This window comes from Plecotus auritus, assembly GCF_963455305.1.
Source record: "Plecotus auritus genome assembly, chromosome: 2".
Classification (NCBI taxonomy): Eukaryota; Metazoa; Chordata; class Mammalia; order Chiroptera; family Vespertilionidae; genus Plecotus; species Plecotus auritus.
In genome coordinates this window covers 204,573,876-204,597,943 of record NC_137771.1, presented here as the reverse complement: position 1 = coordinate 204,597,943, position 24,068 = coordinate 204,573,876, and the positions used below count along the sequence as shown (strand labels likewise).

Below are 24,068 nucleotides of genomic sequence, written 5' to 3'. Positions count from 1 at the left end.
TGGCTGGCCACCTGCAGGCTGTCCCACTGGGAAAATGACACCGTGGTTGGGACAGACTGGATCTCAGTTCCCAGGAGGCCCCAGGGCAGAGCTGGAGGTCTCGGTGGAGAAGCAGGAAGAACTCTGGAACCTGAGCTCAGAATTCAACCCCAGGGCCTCTATTTTAGTTCCAGCAGCTACAGGGCCATTATCAGAAATGCTCAAACTGTATGAAAGAGCAATGCCAGCAGCAACATCCAGGCTAGCCCGCTGGGCCCTGCCCTTCAGCCAGCAGTGCTCTGCTTCACCCAAGGCCTTGGGACAGCTGCTGGAACCACCACCTCATGACAGCACATGTAGACAAAGGCAACCACAGTGCTTCTTCAGAAAACGGAGTGAAAACCTGCTTCCACATGACAAAGCCGGGGAGGAAACTTGTGCCCTAAAGCAATACAATGAAATAACATGGGTTCCAAATGTGCAGAACAATCCCACTAGAGAGCCGCACAGGTGAGGAACTAATGCACATCCACCTGGTTTACAATAAAAGCACAGCCCTAACCGGTTTGGCTCAGTGGATAGAGCGTCGGCCTGCGGACTGAAGGGTCCCAGGTTCGATTCCGGTCAAGGGCATGTACCTTGGTTGCGGGCACATCCCCAGTAGGAGGTGTGTAGGAGGCAGCTGATCAATGTTTCTCTCTCATCGATGTTTCTTACTCTCTATCCCTCTCCCTTCCTCTCTGTAAAAAAGCAATAAAATAAAAAAAAATTAAAAAAAGTAAAGAGAAAAATTATGAACAACAAATACATATCTATCAACAAGCAAACCTAAAAATCAAGTGAATTAAAAACCTGAGGAACAGAATAATCTGGTGAATATAATAGAATCAGGGGCATAGAAAGGGAGTGGACTGATAATTCTCAGGGGGAAAGGGGTATGGGGGGTTCATGAAGAGAATGGACAAAAATCATACACCTATGGATGAGGACAGTGGGGGGGAGATAAGGGCAGAAGGTGGGGTGGGAAATGGGTGGAGGGGAGCTATGGGGGGAAAAAGGAGAAATAATTGTAATAATCTGAATAAAGATTTATTAAAAAATAAAAATAAATAAATAAATAAATAAAAATAAATTAAAAAATAAAAATAAAAGCACACCTTCCCATGGCCGGGGTGGAGAGGAAGCTCTAAAGCACCCCTGGACTGAGACCTGTGCAAACTCTGGGTGCACTAGATCACGGGTGGGGGGTCAGGGGGGATTGAGGGTACACTCACTCAGCCTCTGTCCAAGACCTGGACCGCTGGGCGCAAAACCAGCCAACATACAGTCACAGTAATAGCGACTGAGGAGCCCGATGCTATCAGACACCACATGTAAGTAAGAACACTAGGGAGCCCCATGTGCACTGTACAAATAAATGCAGGTTTATTTTTCTTCCCTTCATCCATAGTATGAAAATGGCTAGGAAACCAGCTGATATACAAAGCACCTATGCAATTATGCTTTTCTTGGAAAAACAACTTATAAAAAAATAATAAACATTTAAAAAATTCAAGTCCTTTAAGTAGTTTATACTTCTGAATGTTAAAACTCCACGTTTCCTAAAATATAGTACAATTAAAAAAAAAACTCATTAAAGTGACACTGATTTGAATTCCACAGGATCCCGGACAGTTAAAAATATGTTATTCCCTATAAAGTAAATTTGTTCTTCACAGGCAAAACAATAGTTGAAGTGTATCTCTCTGCTTAATTCATTGAGATTCGTTTTATTCTCCAGCTAATGACGACAGAAGACTAAGGGCAATTTATAGTGTCTTCAAATAAGTTAACAAAACATATCCAAAATGCTAATCACCACAGGCATGATTCTGGAAGAGAGACAATATCTATACACACACAACACAAACGACACTTCACCAATTATCAAGAGCCAATGTGACCCATTGTCCCCGAAGGCGCGTCTTCTTCAAGAAGAGATGACCGTTTTCCCGTGGTCCTGCTGAGGCTGTTTCTGAGCGGCGTTCCCCACCCCAACCCCCAAAGTAAATGGTCCCAGGGTAACAGTCCAGAAAGGTAGTGCTTGGCCCGGCGATTTCAGAAGGCTGATGGAACTTACAGCAACTCTGACAATGGATCCAGTTGAACTTGCCTGGTAAGGCGAGGAGATCACCTGTGAGCGAGCTTATCAACGCTCTGATGGGGAGAGGATGACATTCCTTTCTAATCACTCCAGGACCAGGCAACATGATTGGTTTACGGTTTAACAGGCCACTAACCAGAGAGGTTAGTAATGTGAGACACAGAAATTAAATCCCACATGGAAAGATACATTGTACCCAGTGGCACGCGTTCTGTGTGGAGGCTGAGAGAACGGGAACCTCTCTTCGTTATTAATGTCAACCCGATAAAAGCTAAACTAAATCGGTGCAAGTTTCAGTACACCACTATTTAATTGCTAAAAATGTTCCAAACACTTGGTAAGAATTTCAGAGTCCACACTACTCCAAAAAAGAATATTACCACATTTCCCACCTGCCTGAGTTGAGTTATTTTAAGCACCCTTTGTAATGATATCGGTTTGGGTTGGGGAGCTGGTGGGATGGTGTGAGCAGGAGGTGCCAAAAAAGAAAAAAAAAAATCTTGATATTATGAAGGTGTTTTCTTCCTCAAGTTTTCCAAAATTTTACATTCTCTTTGCCCCTGGATAGTGTGAGCTACAGAGTGGCAGGCTGTGGAAAAGTTGTTCCAGAGACTAGGTTCAAGGTCTCATTAAGTCGATACCCAGTGACCAGGTGAAATGGTGCTTTGCAGATAAAAAGTTCCTGAGGCTTCCTTTTTCGGTTCATCTTCCAAATCTCATGTTGCCTATAAGAAACCTGACAAAACAAAGAATTAAACAAATTTAGAGATTCATTAACGGGGAAAAAATGGGGCAAGTGTTGAAATAAAATCACTTGTCTATTTAAAAAAGAAACTTGTGGGGAAAGAAAAAAAGGAATTCCTGGGAGCTGTTTGTTAGACAGACAGGAGCAGAGCGAGGATGGTGGTCTAGGTACAGAAATTCACCGGGGCAGGAAGCCCCGGCTGCCTACAAGGGGCAAAACTGGGAAAACAAGAACCTCGCCCCCAGGGTAACCTGTCCTCCCCTCGCATGTCACTGGTCATGTGGTGTAGACCCTGGATCTTTCATACCGCTGGTCATGTGGTTTAGACCCCTGATCTTTTCCTCCCTAGAGACAACATCTCAGTTGTATTTCAGCTCCAGGCCCAGAAAAAGCAGCAAAACCAGACAAGGGGCACCATGGCTGCCTCAGAACCAGCTGCATTGACTAAAGACCCCCTGCCCTGCACGGACCAATCGCCTGAAAGGTGGAGACCGCCACCCTGAAAGAGCACACCTGAAAGGCTGCTGAATATTCTGTGAAGACCCTCCCCTGAGGCCTCCCCTAAGATTTCCACCTGCAAGACAGAGGGAGATACGCTCAGGACCAAGGATCCAGTGCATGCTCTCCCCACAAGGAGCGGGCCCATGCCATTCCCTCCCCCTCCTCCTCCCCCTTCCCCCACATGTATGTGTCCCCTCACCTCTAAGGGACCCCAGGAGACTTGCAACCAGGGGAGCAACAGGCAGTGGCAGCTCATCCTGGGCTCACCCCTGAACCTGTCTCCAAGGCCCCCTTTTCTCTGACTCCCCAGAGAGCCCAGGTGGCCCCGCCCAGGCTCTCCTGCTGCCCCTCTGGTGCCTTTCCCCTTTCACTGTCCTACGTATATTTGTGCTGCCATCATCGACCCAATACCCCCGGGTTCGGCGCAGCTCTTCCCTTAGGATGTCCCCATCCTCTTTTCCGTAAATAAATTCCATTTTCTGTAATCACCGTCTGAGATGGCGATTTAGCCTGCCCACCCATCACTGACTTGAACCTTTCATTGCTGCATTTCCTGAGCTTAAGAGAAGCCACTGCAATGTAAAGGTGATAAGATACTAAAACATCCTGATAAAAATACAAAATTCAGCCAATGAACCAGGTATTTTGGCTTCAGGAGGGCATACAATATTGGTAAATTTGGGGGGGGATGTTTGTTTTTAACTGACAGATTTTTTTTTCCTATTTAATGAGATTGGACCAATAAGTGTTTATGATCCCTGTACTGCCAAAAAATGTCACAAGCCCTTCTGTATTTCTAATGTATCAACAAATCAGGTGTCAGTGAGGTCAGGAGCAGATAAAAACAAACAACACAAGATAACAACTTGTTATAAAGGGTTTGAGATGGATGTTCTGAACCATTTGGTTGTCACAGTCGTGTGGCCACTGCTGTCCACAGCGCCTACATGCAAATGATATTCCCACACGTGGGCCTCCGTAATCCACAGAATTTCAACACAGCCAAGAAGAAGAATGAAAACCTCGACAATGAAACTAGCCATTCTATGTGCGTGAGACTTCTGCACCCCAAGTTTCCTGGGGGAGTTCAGAACCCTTGCCCACCACCCCTGAAAGCATCCAGAGAGATCAGTGAGTGCTTATAAACTTCCAGGACGAGTATACACTTTACATCCTTTTTGGAATAAAAATTTAAATAGCATTTCAAATAAAAACCTCTCTCTGACTTATTGAGGTTTCTGAGAAGTAACACTGTATTTGTTAACTATGGCAACAATATAGAATAATCAACGTTCTGAATTGGTTTGATCTTGGATATAACGAAATCAAAACCACACACACACACACACACACACACACACACAAAAGTGCTTAAAAACAAAGGAAGGAACCCTGTGGTTTTCTGGATTGAGACCAGGAACAACTCCCTTTGGCCTCGCCCACTCACCTTCCCCTCTTTGCCAACTGAGGTTCACTAGTGCCACCCAGTGGACTCCTGGAGCACTGCTTCAGCGCCTGGGAAGGCCCAGCAGGCTCAGTGCCACCAGTTGTCTCAAGTACCATAATGACATTCTTATCTATTCTTTTCAGAACCTTACTACCTGCCTGAAGCTTTCAATATATTTTTATTGATTTCAGAGAGGAAGGGAGAAGGAGAGAGAGAGAGAAACATCAATAAGAATCATTGATCGGCTGCCTCCTGCACACCCCCCACTGGGCATGGAGCCCACAACCCCCATGTGGGCTGACCGGGAATCGAACTGTGACCTACTGGTTCATAGGTCAACACTCAACCACTGAGGCACACCGGCCAGCTGCCTGAAGCTTTACATGCATGACCTTTTTCCGTCCTCACAACAGACCAGGACTTAGTTTTTGCACCCATCTATCTGGCAGATGGGGACAAAGAGGCTTAAAGTTGGGTCACGAATTTGCACTCTCCCGTTTGCAAGTGGCACCATGGCTGCCTCAAATATGGCAAAGTGTGCGCCAGAGGAGCTAGTGTGACTTCAGGGAGAGCATGTGCGGGAACTGAAACAGCAGAAGGCCGGCACTGAGCAGATCGAGGAGGAGGTGGCGAAACTACTGAAAACGAAGGCAGAGCCACCGCGGGGGCCTAAAAAAGGGAAACACAAGTTTGTGCTCAACATCCCCCAAGGAGCGAGAGACTACAATCCCTGGCAGATGGCAGCTCGGGAGAAGGTGTTGGATATAACCATAAGCTGCTTCAAGCGCCCAGGTGCACAAGTAATTGATACACCTGTGTTGAACTAAAGGAAAGACTGACTGCAAAGTATGGGGAAGACTCTAAAGCAGGGGTCCTCAGACTTTTTAAACAGGGGGCCAGCTCACTGCCCCTCAGACCGTTGGAGGGCCGGACTATAGTTTAAAAAAAAAAACTATGAACAAATTCCTATGTGCACTGCGGGCCCGGGACGAGTCGGCTGCTAAGCAGGAAGGGCAGCGGCACCCGGCGGGCCGGATAAATGTCCTCGGCGGGCTGCATGTGGCCTGCGGGCCGTAGTTTGAGGACCCCTGCTCTAAAGCTTATTCATGACCTGAAAGACCAGGGTGGGGAGTGGCTGTCGCTTCGCTATGACCTCTCTGTTCCTTTCGCTCAATAATTGGCAATGAATAAACTGACCAACAATAAGCGCTACCACATAGCAAAAGTAAGTCGGCAGGATAACCCAGCCACGACCGGGGCCAATACCGGGAATTCTACCAGTGTGACTTTGACATTGCTGGGCAATCTGACCCCAGGATCCCTGATGCAGAGTGCCTGAAGATCATGTGTCAGCTCCTGAATTCACTTCAGACAGGTGACTTCCTGGTCAAGGTGAACCATCGGCGCATCCTAGATGGGATGTCTGCAATCTGTGTGGTTCCTGGTAGCAAGTTCAGCACCATCTGCTCATCAGTGGACAAGCTGGACAAGGTGTCCTGGGAGGAAGAACGAGACGGTGGGAGGGAAGGGCTTCGCACCCGGGGTGGCTGACCGCACTGGGGACTATGTCCAGCAGCACGGTCGGGTATCCCTGGTGGAACAGCTGCTCCAAGATCCTAAACTCTCTCAAAACAAGCAGGCCTTGAAGGGCCTGGGAGACCTGAAGCTGCTGTTTAAGTACTTGACCCTGTTTGGCATTGCTGACAAGATCTCCTTCAACCTAAGCCTTGCCCTAGGGCTGGACTCCTATACTGGGGTGGTCTATGAGGCGGTGCTGCTACAGACCGCAGCCCAGGCAGGGGACGAGCCCTGGTGTGGGCAGTGTGGCTGCGGGAGGGCGCTCTGATGGGCTGGTGGGCCTGTTTGACCCCAAAGGGTGCAAGGTGCCATGTGTGGGGCTCAGCACTGGTGTGGAGCGGATCTTCTCCATCGTGAAGCAGAGGCTACAGGTGTTGAAGGAGAAGGTATGGACCACAGAGACACAGGGGCTGTAGCATCCGCACCAAAGTTGCTGGAGCAGAGACTGAAGCTCATCTCAGAGCTGTGGGATGCTGGGATCAAGGCTGAGCTGCTTTACAAGAAAAACCCAAAGTTACTGAGCCAGCTGCGGTACTGTGAGGAGGCAGGCATCCCATCATCAGTGAGCAGGAGCTCGGGGTGGGGTCATCAAGCTCCTTTCAGTGGCCAGCAGAGAAGAGGTGAATGTCCGAAGAGAAGACCTTGTGAAGGAAATGAAAAAGAGAACGAGCCAGCCCCTTTGCACCTGCTGAACTGAGCAAACTACCAGAGGCAAGTGGGTGGGCACTATTTAAGGCTAAGACAAAGCGCTGCCTATGTCCTTCAACCTCTTCGCACACTTCCAGTGGGAAACCTGAAGAGCAGTCAAAACCAAGACTTTGTGATTATTTTACTGATGATCACAGGTAATTTCATGGTGCCATTGTCCATAGAAAGCCCTGGGGGCTCAGTCCAGCCTGGCTCCTAGGCTACACGGACCGGGCCTGAGATGGCCTCTTCTACAGGGTGCTACACCAGGAGGGACTGCTCCCCACAACCAGTCACCAAAGGTACAATAAAATATTTCAACCACTAAAAAAAAAACAAAAAGCCCCAGCCAGTTTGGCTCAGTAGACAGAGTGTAGGCCTGCAGACTGAAGGGTCCCCAGTTCGATTCCGGTCAAAGGCACATGCCCCAGTTATGGGCTCGATCCCCAGTAGGGGGTGTGCAGGAGGCAGCCGATCAATGATTCTCTCTCATCACTGATGTTCCTATCTCTCTATCCCTCTCCCTTCCTCTCTGAAATAAATATATTTTTTAAAAAAAGAATTGGCTTAGTCACAAAGCTAGCCAGCACCTGAGCTGGGATTTGAACCCCTTCCTCTGATTCAATGCACAAATCATCATTACTTAGGCTGTCACAGGCCAGTAGCTCACTGCTGCACTTGCGTAATAATCTGAACCCAAGGTATAAATAAACAAGCATCATATTGTACAGTAGAAATCTGCTATTCACAAAGACACAGCTTGACTCCAAGTCAATGACTTCAGACCATTTTCTGCTCACCTTCCAGCACATCCTGGACTTCAGCTGAGACGTTTTTCAAGCAGTTATGTAAATTCTGGACTGTGGCGTTGCTCTGCTCCTTCTCCTGCCACTTCTTCAGCATCCGAAACTTACAAATCGTCACATTTTCTTTCTTCTCCCGGATAGCGTCGATATCGCTGATGTCCAACTCCAGGTTGACAATGGCAATTTTTATCCACTCCTTCCCCAACTTCCCAGCAAGGGTAATCAACTGATCGTCTGTTAACAGGGTCTTTGCTCCATCTAAAAGCAGATGAGGAATTCAGTAGTTCCTCTCAACACTTAATCATTGGTAACTACTTACACAAAAATATATTCTCCTCCTATTAGAAAGGAGACTAGCCCAAGCCGGTTTGGCTCAGTGGATAGAGAGTCACAGCCTGTGGGCCGAAGGGTCCCAGGTTCGATTCCAGTCAGGGGCACGTACCTCTGCTGCAGGCTCCTCCCTGGCCCCGGCCCTGGTCAGAGTGGGTGCAGGAGGCAACCAATCAATGTGTTTCTCTCACATCAATATTTCTCCCTGTCTTTCCCTCTAAAAATCAATGGAAAAATATCCTCGGGTGAGGATTTAAAAAAGAGAGAGAGAGAGACTATATTTGTAGTAACTGTAACTGCTTTTAAAATATATTTAAATGCCAAAAAATCCTTGCTTTCCAAAATATCTTAAGAACTAAAGGGAACTCTTTTATATAATAACATTAAACTGGGGCATAATGTTCATAGTTATTACAAATGTGACTTTCACAAAACAGCACAAATCAGGTTGGAATAAAAAAAAAATTCAGATACCAAAAAGAATTTATGTGGCTGAAAAAGAAAAATATACAGCTTTGCCCTTGCCCACCTCTGTGTCTCCATCTAAATGCTTGCAAGATGTCTGCATCGAAGTCTCTATTGCGCCATCTCCTGGCACTAGGGGAACAGCACGTCCCATAGGAAAGTCATGGGATGGTATTTGTAATAGCTGTTACCTCCAAGAAGCAGTGTTATAATCTTGGAAGGGCATATATTTGCCAATGCAAACCACTGGCCCCATAAAAAATATTAGCACTATCATTAAACTAGATTTTCGACAATCACTTTGTACTATGATGCAGCCAAGCTCACAGGTTGTGGAGTTCCGGGTAAGGATCCTCAAAGCATGACAAATAGTGGAGGACGTGAGAAGGGAGTGAGAGGTAAGAAGAATAATTCCTGCCCCTCCTCCAGGGCTGCAACAGCTCTGCTCTAAAGACAACAATTTATTAATGTGAATCTAACATTTGTGCTTGGACCCTTTTCCACTTCGGCTTCCTCTCTCTAACTTTCTAGACTGAAGAATGGGTTCTTAAGGAAGGCCTTCGCCCTCTGGTGGTTTCCTGATACACTGCACAGGGAACCTATTTAGATGGAAGTTCTCAAGACCATCCCAAACTCATTGTATCACACGCTGAGCCTAAATTTAACATCTCAGAGTAATTCTGTTCGGGCTGAGGGCTGATCATATTTTTAAAAGCAACACAGTGATATACTGAGTCTGAAACTACCAGGCTAGTGACTGGACATCTCAAAGAATATTGAGGGAATACCTAAACAAACAAACGAAAAATCTTTATTAATTTATTTATTTAGATCCTACACTGTCAACTCCAAAACAGTTGGAAATCCTTAATCTTTCTGGGTGCATTAGATCGTTTTGATTCTATTTCTAGATACTTGGTATTGGAGCTCATTTTATTTATTTACTAAATGCCCGGTGCACGAAATTTGTGCACAGACAGGGGGGGTCCCCTCAGCCCAGCCTGCACCCTTTCCAATCCGGGACCCCTCGGGGGATGTCCAACTGCCGGTTTAGGCCTGATCCCGGCAATCGGGCCTAAACCGGCAGTTGGACATCCCTCTCACAACCCAGGACTGCTGGCTACCAACTGCTCACCTGCCTCCCTGTCTGCCTGCCTGATCGCCCCTAACTGCCCCTTCTGCCAGCATGATCACCCCTAACTGCCTCTGCCTGCTGGCCTGATCACCCCTATCTGCCGGCCTGGTCACCCCCAACTACCCCCCCCCTGCCAGCCTGGTCGCCCCTAACTGCCTTCCCCACCAGCCTGGTAGCCCCTTACTGCTCCCACTGCCAGCCTGGTTGTCCCTAAATGCCCCCCCTCCTGCCGGCCTGGTTGCCCCTCACTGCCCCCCCTGCTGGCCTGGTCACCCCCAACTGCCCCCCTGCTGGCCTAGTCACCCCCAACTGCCCCCTCTGCCAGCCTGGTTGCCCCCACCTGCCCCCCTCTGCCGGCCTGGTCACCCCTTACTGCCCCCCCCGCCAGCCTAGTCGCCCCCACTGCCCCACCCCTGCCTGACTGGTCACCCCCAACTGACCCCACCACCAGCCTGGTTGCCCCTTACTGGCCCCCCTGCTGGCCTGGTCGCCCCCAACTGCCCACCTCTGCCAGCCTGGTCACCCCTAACTGCCCCCCCTGCTGCTGGCCTGGTCGCCCCTCACTGCCCCCCCTGCCAGCCTGATCGCCCCAACTGCTCCCCCTGCTGGCCTGATCACCCCACGCAGCCTGCTGTTCAGTTGTTCGGTCATCCCTCACTAAGCCCCCTGCCGGTCTGGTCGCCCCACGCAGCCTGATGTTCAGTCGTTTGGTCGTTCCTCACTAACCCCCTGCCAGCCTTGTCGCCCCATGCAGCCTGCTGTTCAGTTGTTTGGTCATTCCTCACTAACCCCCCTGCCAGCCTTGTCGCCCCATGCAGCCTGCTGTTCAGTTGTTACTGTTACTGTGATGGCATCCTGGACAATTTGCATATTCCTCTATTATTAGTATAGATTTATTAATATTTTTTAAATATATATTTTTTATTGATTTCAGAGAAGAAGGGAGAGGGAGGGAGATAGAAACATCAATGATGATAGATAATCACTGATCTGCTGCCTCCTGCACAACCCTTACTGGGAATAGAGCCCACAACCTGGACAAGTGCCCAGACCAGGAATCGAACCCTGACCTCCTGGTTCATAGGTTGATGCTCAACCACTGAGCCATACCACCTGGGATCATTTTAAATACCCAAATAATTGCATGAAACAGAAAAACTTGCCCAGCCAGTGTGGCTCAGTGGTTGAGTGTCGACCCATGAACCAAGAGGATACCAGTTTAATTCCCAGTCAGGGCACATGCCTGGGTTGCGGGCTCGATTCCCTGTAGGGGATGTGCAGTAGGCAGCCCACTGATGTTTGTCTCTCACTGATATTTCTATCTCTCTCTTTCCCTCTCCCTTCCTCTCTCTCTACAATCAATAAAAACACATTTTTTTAAAGATGAAAAACTTGTCCTATAAATCAATCAAATAAAAACTATGCCCCACTCAGTTATAAGATGAATAATTTCTGAGGATCTACTGTACAGCATGGTGACTATAGCTAATAATACCATATAGTATTATACACTTAAAATTTGCTAAGAAAGTAAATCTTAAGTGTTCTTGCCACTAAAATAAAAAGTAACTGTGAGGTGATAAATGTGTTAACTTTATTGATAAATATTTCATAATGTACATGTATACCAAATCATCATGTTGTACCCTTTAGTATATACAATTTTATCTGTCAAATATCTCTCAATAGAACTGGAAAAAGTTGTATCTCGATGTAGTTAAGTTTTAAAAATAATTCCAGAGCCTCTCTTATTTTGGTGTTGTCTTGATAAAAATAACAAACATCTCTATAGCAATATACAGTAAAATCACACATGTCATCCTCACAGTCTCCTGCTCTAGAAAGTATAAGATAGATATCTTATTTCATTTTACAGAGAGTTTGTCTGCTTTTATAGATTCATACCTTCTTACAATAGTAGTAAAAGAAAAGGTACTTTGGTGAAAGGGTTAATTTGGAGACTTATGTGAGGTTCCTAACTGCTTGAGATCTTGTCTCATATAATTTGAGTCCGGGCTTTTAAACTTAGATTTGTGAATTCTCGCTGGACTTGCATTTTGAACTACAAATTCCATCTTCTGGCTCCTTAGAGTATTGTTAAATGTTTTAAATCTCCATTGTGTTTTCACAACTTCTGAGCCTTGGTCTCTGCCATTTAATTGAAAGAAACTAAGTTGAGACCTGCCTCTAATGACTGAACTGGAGGTGCTTCACCCCGAAATAGCTAGAAACTGTGAAGCCAATGAACGCACACATGGACATTCACAATTCCATTCATTCAAGCAATGCTCACTGTCTCCTACACGAGGCTCCATGCTCAGTGCTATGGGAAATGTAAAGATGGATAGGTATGGCCCTACCTTTAAGGACTGCAAGGAACCCCTCTACCTCACAGTTCTCCTGAGTGAACTGGGAAAATAGGCCAGGGGAGGCCGAGGAGGACCCTTATCCAGGCCCGAGGCGCTGGGACACAGGCGCCCACAGCTGGATGTGGTGCTAGGAACACCGATCCAAGAGCATGTGTGATGGATGAACATCGACGGGAGAGCCCAGGGAAATAACTGATGGCCACTGAGGACAGTGTTACAAACCTGAAGTGTCAACCTGCTTCATTCTTTTAGCATTGACCTCCTCTTCAGGTAGAGTGCTACTTATTTTACGTCGCCTTTTACCTTAAAAAAGAAAAAAGAATCAACAAGTTTGCTTTCCATTATGTTTATTACCTTCAATTTGGATTTTTTTTAAAAAAGATTCATCATTCAGGTAGAAAACAATTGAAAATGGATTCCAAGATTGTACAGATGATTAACAGAATTACAGAGCACTTAACAGATCCATAATGCCACCACCTCGGCGCAGCAAAATACAAATCTTGGCAGATGGGAGGAACACAAGAGTGGGCACAACTCGCTTACTGCCCAGTTACCAGCACTTACCACTTGTGCTGCTTTTTGAAACGTTCTGGCTCTGATCATGTTGAACCCAGTCACCTGTTAAAGTACAAGAAGCATCACTTAGAAAAACTGGTATGAAATCAGAATTCAAGAAATCAGCTTGTGAAAGTGTGTGAAGCTCTAGGGTCTTGGCAACCTCTCTGAAGTTCACCTATGAGTTTGGGGTTTCACTTGGTATGTGCACAAATGCACTGGGCTTGAATTTTTGAGATAAATAATGAGCAGGAGAGGATGCTGAAGGGGAGGGGGGCGCTGTCAGAGGGCTTCCCAACCCCAAGAATTTGAACGGGGGGACACAGGGGCAATGGGGCCCCCAGCAGAGCTATAATCGCAGAGAGTGGGAACTATCCGTTGAAGGCCAAAGTGGGAGAGTCAGCAATTGAGACACGGAGTCAGCCAAAATGCAGAGCTACATCCAGGTCATGTCACAATACCCCTAAAATATCTGAAATCCAAACCTCTGAACGGTAAGAAAACAACAACTCCGCTGGCTAACTCCCCCGACTGTCTGAAGTCTTCACAGACGCACTGAGCCACCCCCGGACCCCCAGGGCCTGGACATGGGTGCCCGAGAGCCAGGGCCGCACTCTGTCCCAGGAGCGGCGCCTTTCCCTCCATCGCATCTTTAAATGTTACGCTCACGGGACAGACAGTTCCTCTATTTGCTTTCCCCCCCCACCACCCACAAACCAGTTTTCCTTTAAGATACAAAACACTTACATTCTCTCAGTTTCGCTTTCCATACAATCTCGTCGGAATCCATTTCAACCAACAGTAATTTAAACTCCATTGGTTGCTCCAAATAAACTTCAATATAACTTTTCAGTTTTAAAAGGGAACCATCCACAAATTCAATTTCCTTAAAAAAAAAAAAAGCGATTTTTTTTTTAATGGAAAAGTTGTATTCACTCATTGACGACATAAAATGTCGTCAATGGGTGTCAAAAATAACAAATGACGACAATTATTAGATAGGTTAATGCTTACTTGAATGCTCACCGACACCTTGGCCCCGGAAATCCCATTCCTGAATCAAATACCCTCTTATTCTCTTGCTTCTAGGCCCCCCTTACTCCAACTTCCTTTTCTGCTACATTTTCCTAAAGCTTAACTTTTCAGCCCTTTCCTGATTTCATATTTCCTGTTCCCAAACCAGAACGTGTGCTCACCCACCAGCCACCCTTTCGTCAGTGCACGTGAACTTCCTCATCCTCTTTGGCTTAGATCATGCCACACAATCTGGATGGAACAGATTCAACATGTACAGATGATGCTGCGTGTTTTATCCACACTTCCTCGCTGAACACCTTCCCCCACCAAATCCTCTTTTTGCTATTTTATGGGTAAAGAATCTCAGAGAAGCAAATTAACTTGCCCAACTTCACATGTAGGAACTGGTAGAATTTAATGTGCGCCCACACCTTCTGACGCCAAAGTGTGCGCTCTTAACCGCTACACAGCCGCCTCTGCCTTACACCTCCGCTGTTCCCCTCCAGGCTGCCTCGCAAGCCTGGAGGGAGAAATGCATTTTTTAAAAAGTACAACCCATGCGTTGTTTTATTGCATTTCACTGATATTACACTCTTCACAAGCTGAAGGTCTGTAGCAACCCTACTGGCGCCATTTTCCCAAAGGCATTTGCTCACTTCGTGTCTCTCTGTCAGGTTTTGGAAATTCTCACAGTTCAGACTCCTTCATTATTATTATACTAGAGGCCCGGTGCATGAAGATTCATGCAAGAATAGGCCTTCCTTCCCCTGGCTGCCGGCACCGGCTTCCCTCAGCACGCAGGACCCGGGCTGCTCTGTCCGGCTGCTGCCAGGCACTCGGGACCCAGGCTGCTTCGCTCCGACCACCACCACCACCCACCAGACCCGGGCTGCGGTGGTCAATGCCACCTCATGGCGACCGGTCGTTTGGTCATTTTGGTCATGACGCCTCTTGGCCTTTTATTATTGTGATTTGCGATGGTGATCTGTAATCATGATCTTTGATGTTAGTATTATAATTGTTTTGGGCATCACGAATTTAATCGATAAGTATGTATGTGTTCTGACTGCTCCAACAACTGGCTGTTTCCCTGCTTTTCTCCCTCTCCTCGGGCCTCCCTATTCCCTGAGACACAACCATATTGAAAATAGGCCAACTAATAACCCGACTATGGCTTCTAAATGTTCAAATGAAAGGAAGAGTCATACATCTCTCACTTTAAATAAAAAACTTGAAATCTTAGTGAGGAAGGCATGTTGAAAGCCAACCCAGGCCGAAAACAAGGTCTCTTGCCCCAAATAGTTAGTCAAGTTGTGACTGCAAAGGAAAAGTTCTTCATGGAAGTTAAAAATGCTATTCCAGTGAACACACAAATGGTTAAGAACGTGAAACAGCCTTGTTGCTGATAAGGAAAACGTTCTCATGCTCTGGATAGAAGACCAAACCAGCCACAACATTTTCTTAAGCCAAAGCCTAATCCAGAGCAAGACCCTAACTCTATTCTATTCTATGAAGGCCGAGAGAGGTGAGGAAGCTGCAGAGGTTTAAGGAAAGAAGCCATTTCCATAACATAAAAGTGCAAGGTGAAGCAGCAAGTGCTGATCTAGAAGCTGCAGCGAGTTATCCAGAAAAATCTAGATATGATAATTAATGAAAGTGGCTACACCAAACAACAGGTTTCAATGTAGACAAAACAGCCTTCCATTGGAAGAAGGTGCCATCAGGACTTTCATGGCGAGAGAGGAGAAGTCAATGCCTGACTTCAAATCTTCAAAGGACAGGCTGACTCCTTTGTTGGAGGCTAACGCAGCTGGTGACATGAAGGTGAAGCCAATGCTCATTTACCATTCTGAAGATCCTGGGGCCCTTAAGGATTATGCTAAATCTACCCTGTGCTCTGGAACAACAAAGCCTGGAAGGCAGCACAGCTGACTACAACATGGCTTACTGAATATGTTAGTCCACTGTTGAGACTTATTGCTCAGAAAAAAGATTCCTTTAAAAATATTGCCACTCAAGTACGGAATCTCAGAGGGAAGGTGGGGAGGATGGGTGGGTGGGAGGTAATCAACCAGGGACCTTGAATGCATATATGCATACCCATGGACACAGACAGTGGGGTGCTAAAGGCCTGGGGTGGGGAGGAGGGATACGAGGGCAGGCTGAAGTCAATGGGGGAAATAGAGGTCATGTGTAATACTTTCAACAACAAAGAATTATTAAAAAATAAAAAACAAAAAAAAATTGCTTCTCATTGACAATGCGCTTGGTCACTCAAGAGCTCTGATGGAAATGCACAATGAGATTAATGTTCCCATGCCTACTAACACAACACCCATTCTGCAGCCCATGGATCAAGGAGTAATTTCTACTTTCAAGTCTTATTGTATAAAAAATACATTTCCTGCCCTAGCCGGGGTTTGGCTCAGCAGATAGAGCTTTGGACTGCAGACCAAAGGGTCCCGGGTTCGATTCTGGTCAAGGGCACGTACCTCGGTTGCAGGCTCCTCCCTGGCCAGGCCCTGGTCAGGGCACATGTGGGAGGCAACCAATCGATGTGTCTCTCTCCCAACGATATTTCTCTCTGTCTTTCCCTCTCTCTTCCACTCTCCCTAAAAATCAATGGAAAAATATCCTCAGGTGAGGATTAACAAAAAAAAAATTTAAAAAAAATATATATATATATTTGTTTGTCTTTTTATCCTATGTAATAAAGAGGTAATATGCAAATTGACCATCATTCCAACACACAAGATGGCCGCCCCCATGTGGTCAAAGATGTCCACCCCCATGTGGACACAAGATGGCCGCCACAAGACGGCCTGCAGGGGAGGGCAGTTGTGGGCGATCAGGCCAATAGGGGAGGGCAGATGGGAGGGACCAGTCCTGCAAGGGAGGGCAGTTGGGGGGGACCAGGCCTGCAGGGGAGAACAGTTAGGGGCAATCGGGCTGGCAGGCAGAAGCAGTTAGGGGCAATCAGGCAGGCAGGCAGGCGAGCAGTTGGGAGCCAGCAGTACTGAATTGTGAGATGGATGTCTGACTGCCCGTTTAGGCCCGATCCCAGTGGGATCAGGGCTAAACGGGCAGTCAGACATCCCTCGAGGGGTCCCAGATTGGAGAGGGCGCAGACTGGGCTGTGGGACACCCCACCCCCATGCACGAATTTCGTACACCGGGCCTCTAGTATACACACACACACACACACACACACACACACACACACACACACACACATATATTTCCTAAGGATATAGCTGCCATAGATAGTGATTTTCTCTGATGGATCCGGGGGAAATAAATTGAAAACCTCCCAAAAAGAATTCATCATTCTAGATATCATTTAACAACATTCATGATTCCTGGGAAGAGGTCAAAATATCAGCATTCACAGAGTTTGGAAGAAGTTGATTCCAACCCTCAGGGATGACTTTGAGGGTTCAAGACTTCAGTGGAGGAAGTAACTGTAGATGTGGTGGAAATAGCAACAGAAGTGGAATTAAATGTCAAGCCAGAAGATGTGACTGAACTGCTGCAATCTCATGATAAAACTTTAATAAATGACAAGTTGGATGAACAAAGAAAATGGTTCCTTGAGATGGAATCCATTCCTGGTGAAGATGCTGTGCAGAGTGTTGAAATGACAACAAAAGGATTTGGGATATTACATAAACTTTCTTGATAAAGCAGTGCTAGGGTTTGAGAGGATTGACTCCAATTTTGAAAAAAAGTTCTACTGTGGGTGAAATGCTATCAAACGGCATTACATGCTACAGAGAAATCTTTCATGAAAAGAAGAATCAATCTATGTGGCAAACTTCATTATTGTCTTATTTTAAAAAAATAAGCCCTAGCTGGTTTGGCTCAGTAGATAGAGCGTTGGCCTACGGACTGAAGGATCTCAGGTTTGATTCCAGTCAAGGGCATATGCCTGGGTTGCGGGCTCAATCCCCAGTAGGGGACATGCAGGAGGCAGCCGATCGATGATTCTCTCTATCATTGATGTTTCTCTCTCTCTCTCCCTCCCTTTTCGTCTCTGAAATCTATAAAAATATATATTAAAAAAAAAAAACTAAGACAACAGGCACCCCAACTTTCAGCAACCTCCACCCTGACCATTCAGCAGCCATCAACACTGAGGCAAAACCCTCCACCAGCAAAAACATTTTGACTCGCTGATGGTTAGCATTTTTTAAGCAAGAAAGTATTTTTTAATTAAGTATGTACATTATTTATTTATTTATTTATTTATTTATTTATTTTTATTGATTTCAGAGAGGAAGGGAGAGGAAAAGAGAGATAGAAACATCAATGATGAGAGAATCATTGATCGGCTGCCTCCTGCACGCTCCGCACTGGGGATTGAGCCTGCAACCCAGGCATGTGCCCTTGACCGGGAATCAAACCGTGACCTCTTGGTTCATAACTCAATGCTCAACCACTGAGCCACGCCAGCCGGGCTGTACATTGGTTTTTTTAGACATAATACTATTGCACACTTAATACTGACTATAATACAGTATAAACGTAACTTTTATATGCACTGGGCAACCAAAACACTTGTGACTCACTTTATTGCGAGATTCACCTTATTGTGGTGAATCTAAAACACAACCTGCAGTATCTCGTTGCCTTTGTATCAATCACTAAGTCACCCCGGGCCTTGCCATCATAAACCAATGGTTTTAACCGGCCCCTCTCCCCTCCATTCCAAATCACTGGCTTTATCCTCACAATCTTCAAAGGGTCACCAGGGCCCATAAAGTGACGGTAACGCCCTCCCCTGGACCCACTCTTCCCCTCCCTGGAATGACCCCCAGGCCAAGCCCGGCTGCACATCCCATCACCTCACATAGGCACTGCTGTTCCCTCCCCCGTGACCCCCTCAGCCTCCAAACCCAAACCGAATGTCACCATGTGGGAACCTTCCTGAAAACCCGCCGCACTTTGTACCCATCTCGATGGCAATACCGCATTATGGGAAAATTACTTCTTTACAGAAATGCATTGCTCCCTCTACGCTGGTGTCTTTGGAGGGAAAAGCTCAGGACTGACTGGTTTTTTCAATTCTGAGCTCTTATCCCAGGCCTACTTGGAATAGTCACTTTTCACAAATGTCAATAAAAGAAATCATGAATGGTATAAAACGAATAAGAACACCTTAAGATTTACCCAGAGTTTTACAAATTTCAGAGTGCTCCCCAAACCACTTATACGACCCTCTGAGCAATCCTGGGAGATTATCCCCATTTTTAAATGCCGGAAATTTGGTTAAGAGAGCACACACAGTTCGTGACAGAACTAGACTATTTAAAGTGCCAGCCACCACCATCTTTGTAAGAAAAACCTTGTGGGACCATGGCGGTCTCTTTCTGGGCAGATCCACGCACTCACTATGCATTATCCCCGCTCTGCGTGGCTCTTAACCTTGGCGGCACATCACAGTCACCGTGGGAGCTTTCACAAGCCCGATGCCCAGGCCATTCCCAGAGCAGTAAGTCACTATCTCTGGAGGCCACAGACTTCTTTAAAGCTCCTCAGGGATTCCATTATGCAGCAAAGGCCAAGAATCACTGTCCTAAGCAAACCCTTCAAATCGAATTGCACCGCCCGGACAAGGCTGCAGTCTGCTTCTTGTCATTGTCTTGAGGAACCGTCTGCTAGGGCTTGATCAGAATCCGTGATACGACCGTGGCATTAGGAGCCAAGGGCAGACGGGGCTCGGGGCCAGCTCCCCTGCTGCCCAGGTGTGTGACTTGATCACATGCCTGCTCTGCACATTAGTTTCCACAGCTGCATTGTCGTAAGGCTCAAATGACATGGGTGCAAAGAGACCCTTGGAAATGAAATAAGACCGTCTGTGTTCGAAGGTTACGGAAAACTGACAACCTGATTGCTCCAAAGAGCACGAGGCCCCTGATAATACAATAGAATAATGCAACATAGATCATTACAGTTAGCTCTCTCTTGCTTCATATTTTAATATAATAAGATCAAAACATGTTTTCGACTTTTCGTATACTATAAAAGAAACAGAGAGAGGTGTTCAAAAGGAATTTCTACACAGACGGCTAAGCTAGATAAGCTATGGCACACATTCAGAGCACATACTGAAAATAAGTTTTAAGAATAACTCAGTCATTTACGAGAAACTGAAATCACTTACAAATGCCATGGTGTGTAGAGTGAATAGTTTAAATCAAAATGGCAATATGTTCCCATAACTATTTTTCAAATGCTTTCCAGTAAGAAAAGCCCAAACTCCCTTGTTAGCAATTCCTTTCCATTAACCTTAAATGCTCTGTGACTTAAAATAAAACTTGAGCTTTTCTTTCCTTTGATGCTAACACTGAAGAATTTAATAAAACATTCAAGAAAATTTAAAACCTTTTAAAAGGGAAAGTGATCGGCTAGTCTATCATTGCAATGGTTGCAGACTAATCCTTAAATTCAAAGCATCTTTGGGCCCTAGCCGGTTTAGCTCAGTGGATAGAGCATCGGCCTACGGACCAAAGAGTCCTGGGTTCAACTCCGGTCAAGGGCACATACAAGATCCTTCCCGGCCCGGGCCCTAGTCAGGCCTCATGCAGGAGGCAACCAATCAATGTGTTCCTCTTACATTAATATTTCTCCCTGTCTTACCCTCTCTCTAAAAATCAATGGAGCCCTAGCCAGCTTGGCTCAGTGGATAGAGCCTCAGTCTGCGGACCAAAGGGTCCCAGGTTCGATTCCGGCCAAGGGCACATGCCTGGGTTTCGGGCTCGATTCCCAGTGGGGGGCATGCAGGAGGCAGCCAATCAATGATTCTCTCTCATCATTGATGTTTCTATCTTTCTTTCTCCCTTGCTCTCTGAAATCAATAAAGAAATATATTTTTAAAAATAAATAAAAATCAATGGAAAAATATCCTCAGGTGAGGTTAAAAAAAAAAAAGCATCTTTGGAATAAGCTACAAGATTAGCAAGACAACTGTTTTCGTATAAGTAGGAAATAAAAAATGAGAACAAAATGGATTCCTTGTCACCATTTTAATGGATTCAAAATACCATAGCTAAGAAATATCCATCCATCCCTGCTATTACTCCAAGTTGGTGTGTAAAATATGTACCTCAGGGGTGATGTCGGCTTCCGGTTCACTGACCAGTCTGTACTTCTTGCCATTCTGCAATAACTTCAGGCACACAGGAGGCTTGTCGATTTTCATGAATTTCTTAGAGGAGTGCTTGACAGCCTTGGCAATATCCTAAAGACGGAAATAGGTTCTGGTTGTGAAATGCACCAGCAACAACTCTAAGAGCTGTAAGAGACCCAGCCATGCAGGGCCAGGCTGCAGGTTCCTCATTTCCTCCTCCCAAATGCCGGCCCGAGTGACTTCCTCGGTGCTCTCAAAAGAAATGCTGAGGCTCAGGTGCCTTCAGTCTGCACCGCGGGCTCCTCGGTCTCCAAACATCCTTCTGTAAAAGCCCGACAGCTAAAAGCAACACAGGTAGCCTGCGGGGCACCACCGACTTGCTTCTGGAGAATCTGACAAACGTAAGTTAGCACCAGCATATACATTTGTGCTCGTTACATGCCCACCATGGGAATGGAGAGCAGCTGTTTTAGGACTGGGTCCAGTTTACTCAGAGTTGTTTCTACCCAGCACTTCATTTCCAACTGATTGTCACAACTACGCCCCTGGAGAAAACACTGATTTTGTATGAATTGCTCGAATGGCCCCCAAGAGGTTAAAGCAACCTTTGGCCCAGGTTCCCTTGGTAAAGCAGCTGTGCAGCTGACATGAAATGTGGGTTTCCTGTAGGCAAAGGTCAAGGAAACCTTTTCCTACATGGGAGAAAAAATCCCAAGAAGAAGAATGCAAACATAAAACATCTGCCAGAAAGGGCTTCCTGCCTTTGCTGTGCGTGCTCCCTATTGTTCTGGTGGCTCCTCCTCTCCGTTTGCTGACAGGACTGCTTCTTACCCAGCTTCCCAGCAAGCACGGAAAATGCCCTTTTAATGAACTGAATTTACTTTTAAAAATACAAAGTTCTTGACTTTGGGTGCTGGGCACACTGCAGTAAACAGATCTTGTATCATAGAAATGTATACTTCAAACCTACATGATGCTATTAACCAATGTCACCCCAATAAATTTATTTTTTTAAAAAGCTGCCCCGGCCGAAACTGGTTTGGCTCAGTGGATAGAGCGTCGGCCTGCGGACTGAAGGGTCCCGGGTTCGATTCCGGTCAAGGGCATGTACCTTGGTTGCGGGCACATCCCCAGTGGGAGGTGTGCAGGAGGCAACTGATCGATGTTTCTCTCTCATCGATGTTTCTAACTCTCTATCCCTCTCCCTTCCTCTCTGTAAAAAATCAATAAAATATATTTAAAAAATAAAAAATAAAAAATAAAAAAAATAAAAAAAAAAAAGCTGCCCCGCTCAGCTGGGTGTGGCTCAGCAGTTGAGCGTCGACCCAGGAACCAAGAGATCACTGGTTCGGTTCCCAGTCAAGGCATATGGCCAGGTTGTAGGCTCGATCATCGATGATTCTCTCTCGTCATTGATGTTTTTCTCTCTCTCTCCCTCTCCCTTCCTCTCTAAAATCAATAAAAACTTTTTTTTTTAAAGCTGCCCAGAAATCAACCAACCCACCTTGGGTTTGCTGTAAAAACTAAACCTTTATTATTTTGGGAACAAAATTAAAAAAAAATTACAAAGCTCATTAAATAATAGTATTTATTCCAAAGCTATGCTAATTATACTTTAGATGGTATTGTTTTTATACCATTTTGAAAACTAGCTTCCCAATTGAACATGTTATCATTAATGAGATTACAAAAAGCAGTTTTACCTTCTTAGGAAGAAACTAAAAGCCTATTACTTACTATAAAGTGTTTAAACTTTCATACATATTGCTAATTATAATCAGTATGATTAATTTTAAAGTCAAGGAAATACTACAACCTAAACCACTGGGAGTAGTTTGATATAAATTCTGTATATCAAACTCCTCAATTAGTATAGTACACTTCAGATCTAATGCTTAATTTTTTGTTTTGTTTTTTAATGCTTACATTACTTATGTCAAACCCTGATCTAAAATCTGAAAGTATAATTTCAAGGCACTGTTTTATCTGTCTACTTCGTTTATTTGTTCTCCGCCTACCTCTAAGCCATTACAAGTGCACTGAGAATGGCAAAAAGTATGAACAGACATTCAACTACCACTATTCTAATCTATTTAGTTCAGAAAATGGGCTCAATATCACAGCCTTATTCTACATCCTGGAAAACTGAACCATGTTGAAATTATCCAAACTCCCTCCTCTTCCCTCACCGCAACAGGGGATTCATGAATATTTGCTGCCATAAAACACAGAATGTTGAGGCCACGAACCACAGGACAGTTTTTTATCCAAAACATTGCTCTGAGTTTAATGAGTTAACCTGGGAGGCCCATCGCATCTGAGGAGCGTCAGGCCACCGAGAAATCTCAAGTCGCCCTGTTCTGGACCCAAAGACCCCAGATGTCTCCCCAGTGTTTTCTGGAACAGGTACAGGCTCTGCTTCAGTAGGTCTGGGGTAGGGCTGAGCATGAGCCAAGTACAGGCTCTGCTTCGGTAGGTCTGGGGTAGGGCTGAGCATGAGCCAAAATTTCAACAAGCTCCCAGCTGATGCCGAGGGTCCTGGTCCCCTGGTTCCCAGACGACGTTCTGAGAAGCATTGCTGCAGAGAGCAGCCGGCCTCAGCTGTCCATCAGGCAACCCTCTAAAGGCCAGGCCTGCTTGCCTGGGCCAACCCGCCCCTGAAGAGCTACTTCCCCATCTGTTGTCTTCGTGATGCTCTTTACGTGTATAGACAACCATACCCCATGGATCCGAGGACTCAGGGCACACACAGGCACTGACATCATAACCTCTGTAGGTAAGTGCCAAATTAGACCCAAAGGGGGGCACTTAACAGGGACAGGACCCACACCTACACGTGGTGTAATGTTTGAACACGAGGAACCAAACATTTATTATTCATGTTTATTGGCTTTACCTTGATGAAGGACTCGTTATTGGTTGCTATGTACACCCGAAAAGATAAGGATGGATTCTGGTCGATGACTTTGTACAGAATCACAGCCCCATGGTGGTATAATGTTTCTTCGCTTTGAATAACAGGTCCCACAGGAGAAAGAGAGCTCACGTGCCATTTGACGTGGGTCGCAGAATGATCCACAGTACATTCTAACGAGGCCTCAGAATTTTTAACATGTAAGACTCTGAATGTCATATTGGCATCATGGCCTGTTAAAACATGAAGGTATATGAGTGGTCCA

The 24,068-nt window shown here is 45.9% G+C and overlaps 1 protein-coding gene and 1 pseudogene across 2 annotated transcripts in view; one reads left to right on the top strand and one right to left on the bottom strand.

Annotated features, from left to right (window-relative positions):
• Positions 1-1,382: 1,382 nt before the first annotated feature.
• The window catches only part of LOC308241319 (uncharacterized protein), a gene marked incomplete at its 5' end in the record, with an annotated part of 115,771 nt that continues 93,085 nt past the window's right edge, over positions 1,383-24,068 (bottom strand). Inside the window, 7 exons of the mRNA XM_080654716.1 lie at positions 1,383-2,858; positions 7,881-8,144; positions 12,408-12,488; positions 12,753-12,806; positions 13,491-13,629; positions 20,866-21,000; positions 23,786-24,036. Of these exons, the coding sequence (XP_080510842.1) occupies positions 2,848-2,858; positions 7,881-8,144; positions 12,408-12,488; positions 12,753-12,806; positions 13,491-13,629; positions 20,866-21,000; positions 23,786-24,036 (935 nt within the window). The 3' untranslated portion in view covers positions 1,383-2,847. The remainder of the gene's footprint in view (positions 2,859-7,880; positions 8,145-12,407; positions 12,489-12,752; positions 12,807-13,490; positions 13,630-20,865; positions 21,001-23,785; positions 24,037-24,068) is intronic.
• On the top strand, positions 5,382-7,085 carry LOC308242079 (histidine--tRNA ligase, cytoplasmic-like; annotated as a pseudogene). The gene is made up of 2 exons: positions 5,382-5,686; positions 5,915-7,085. The product of its transcript is annotated as a histidine--tRNA ligase, cytoplasmic-like (transcript).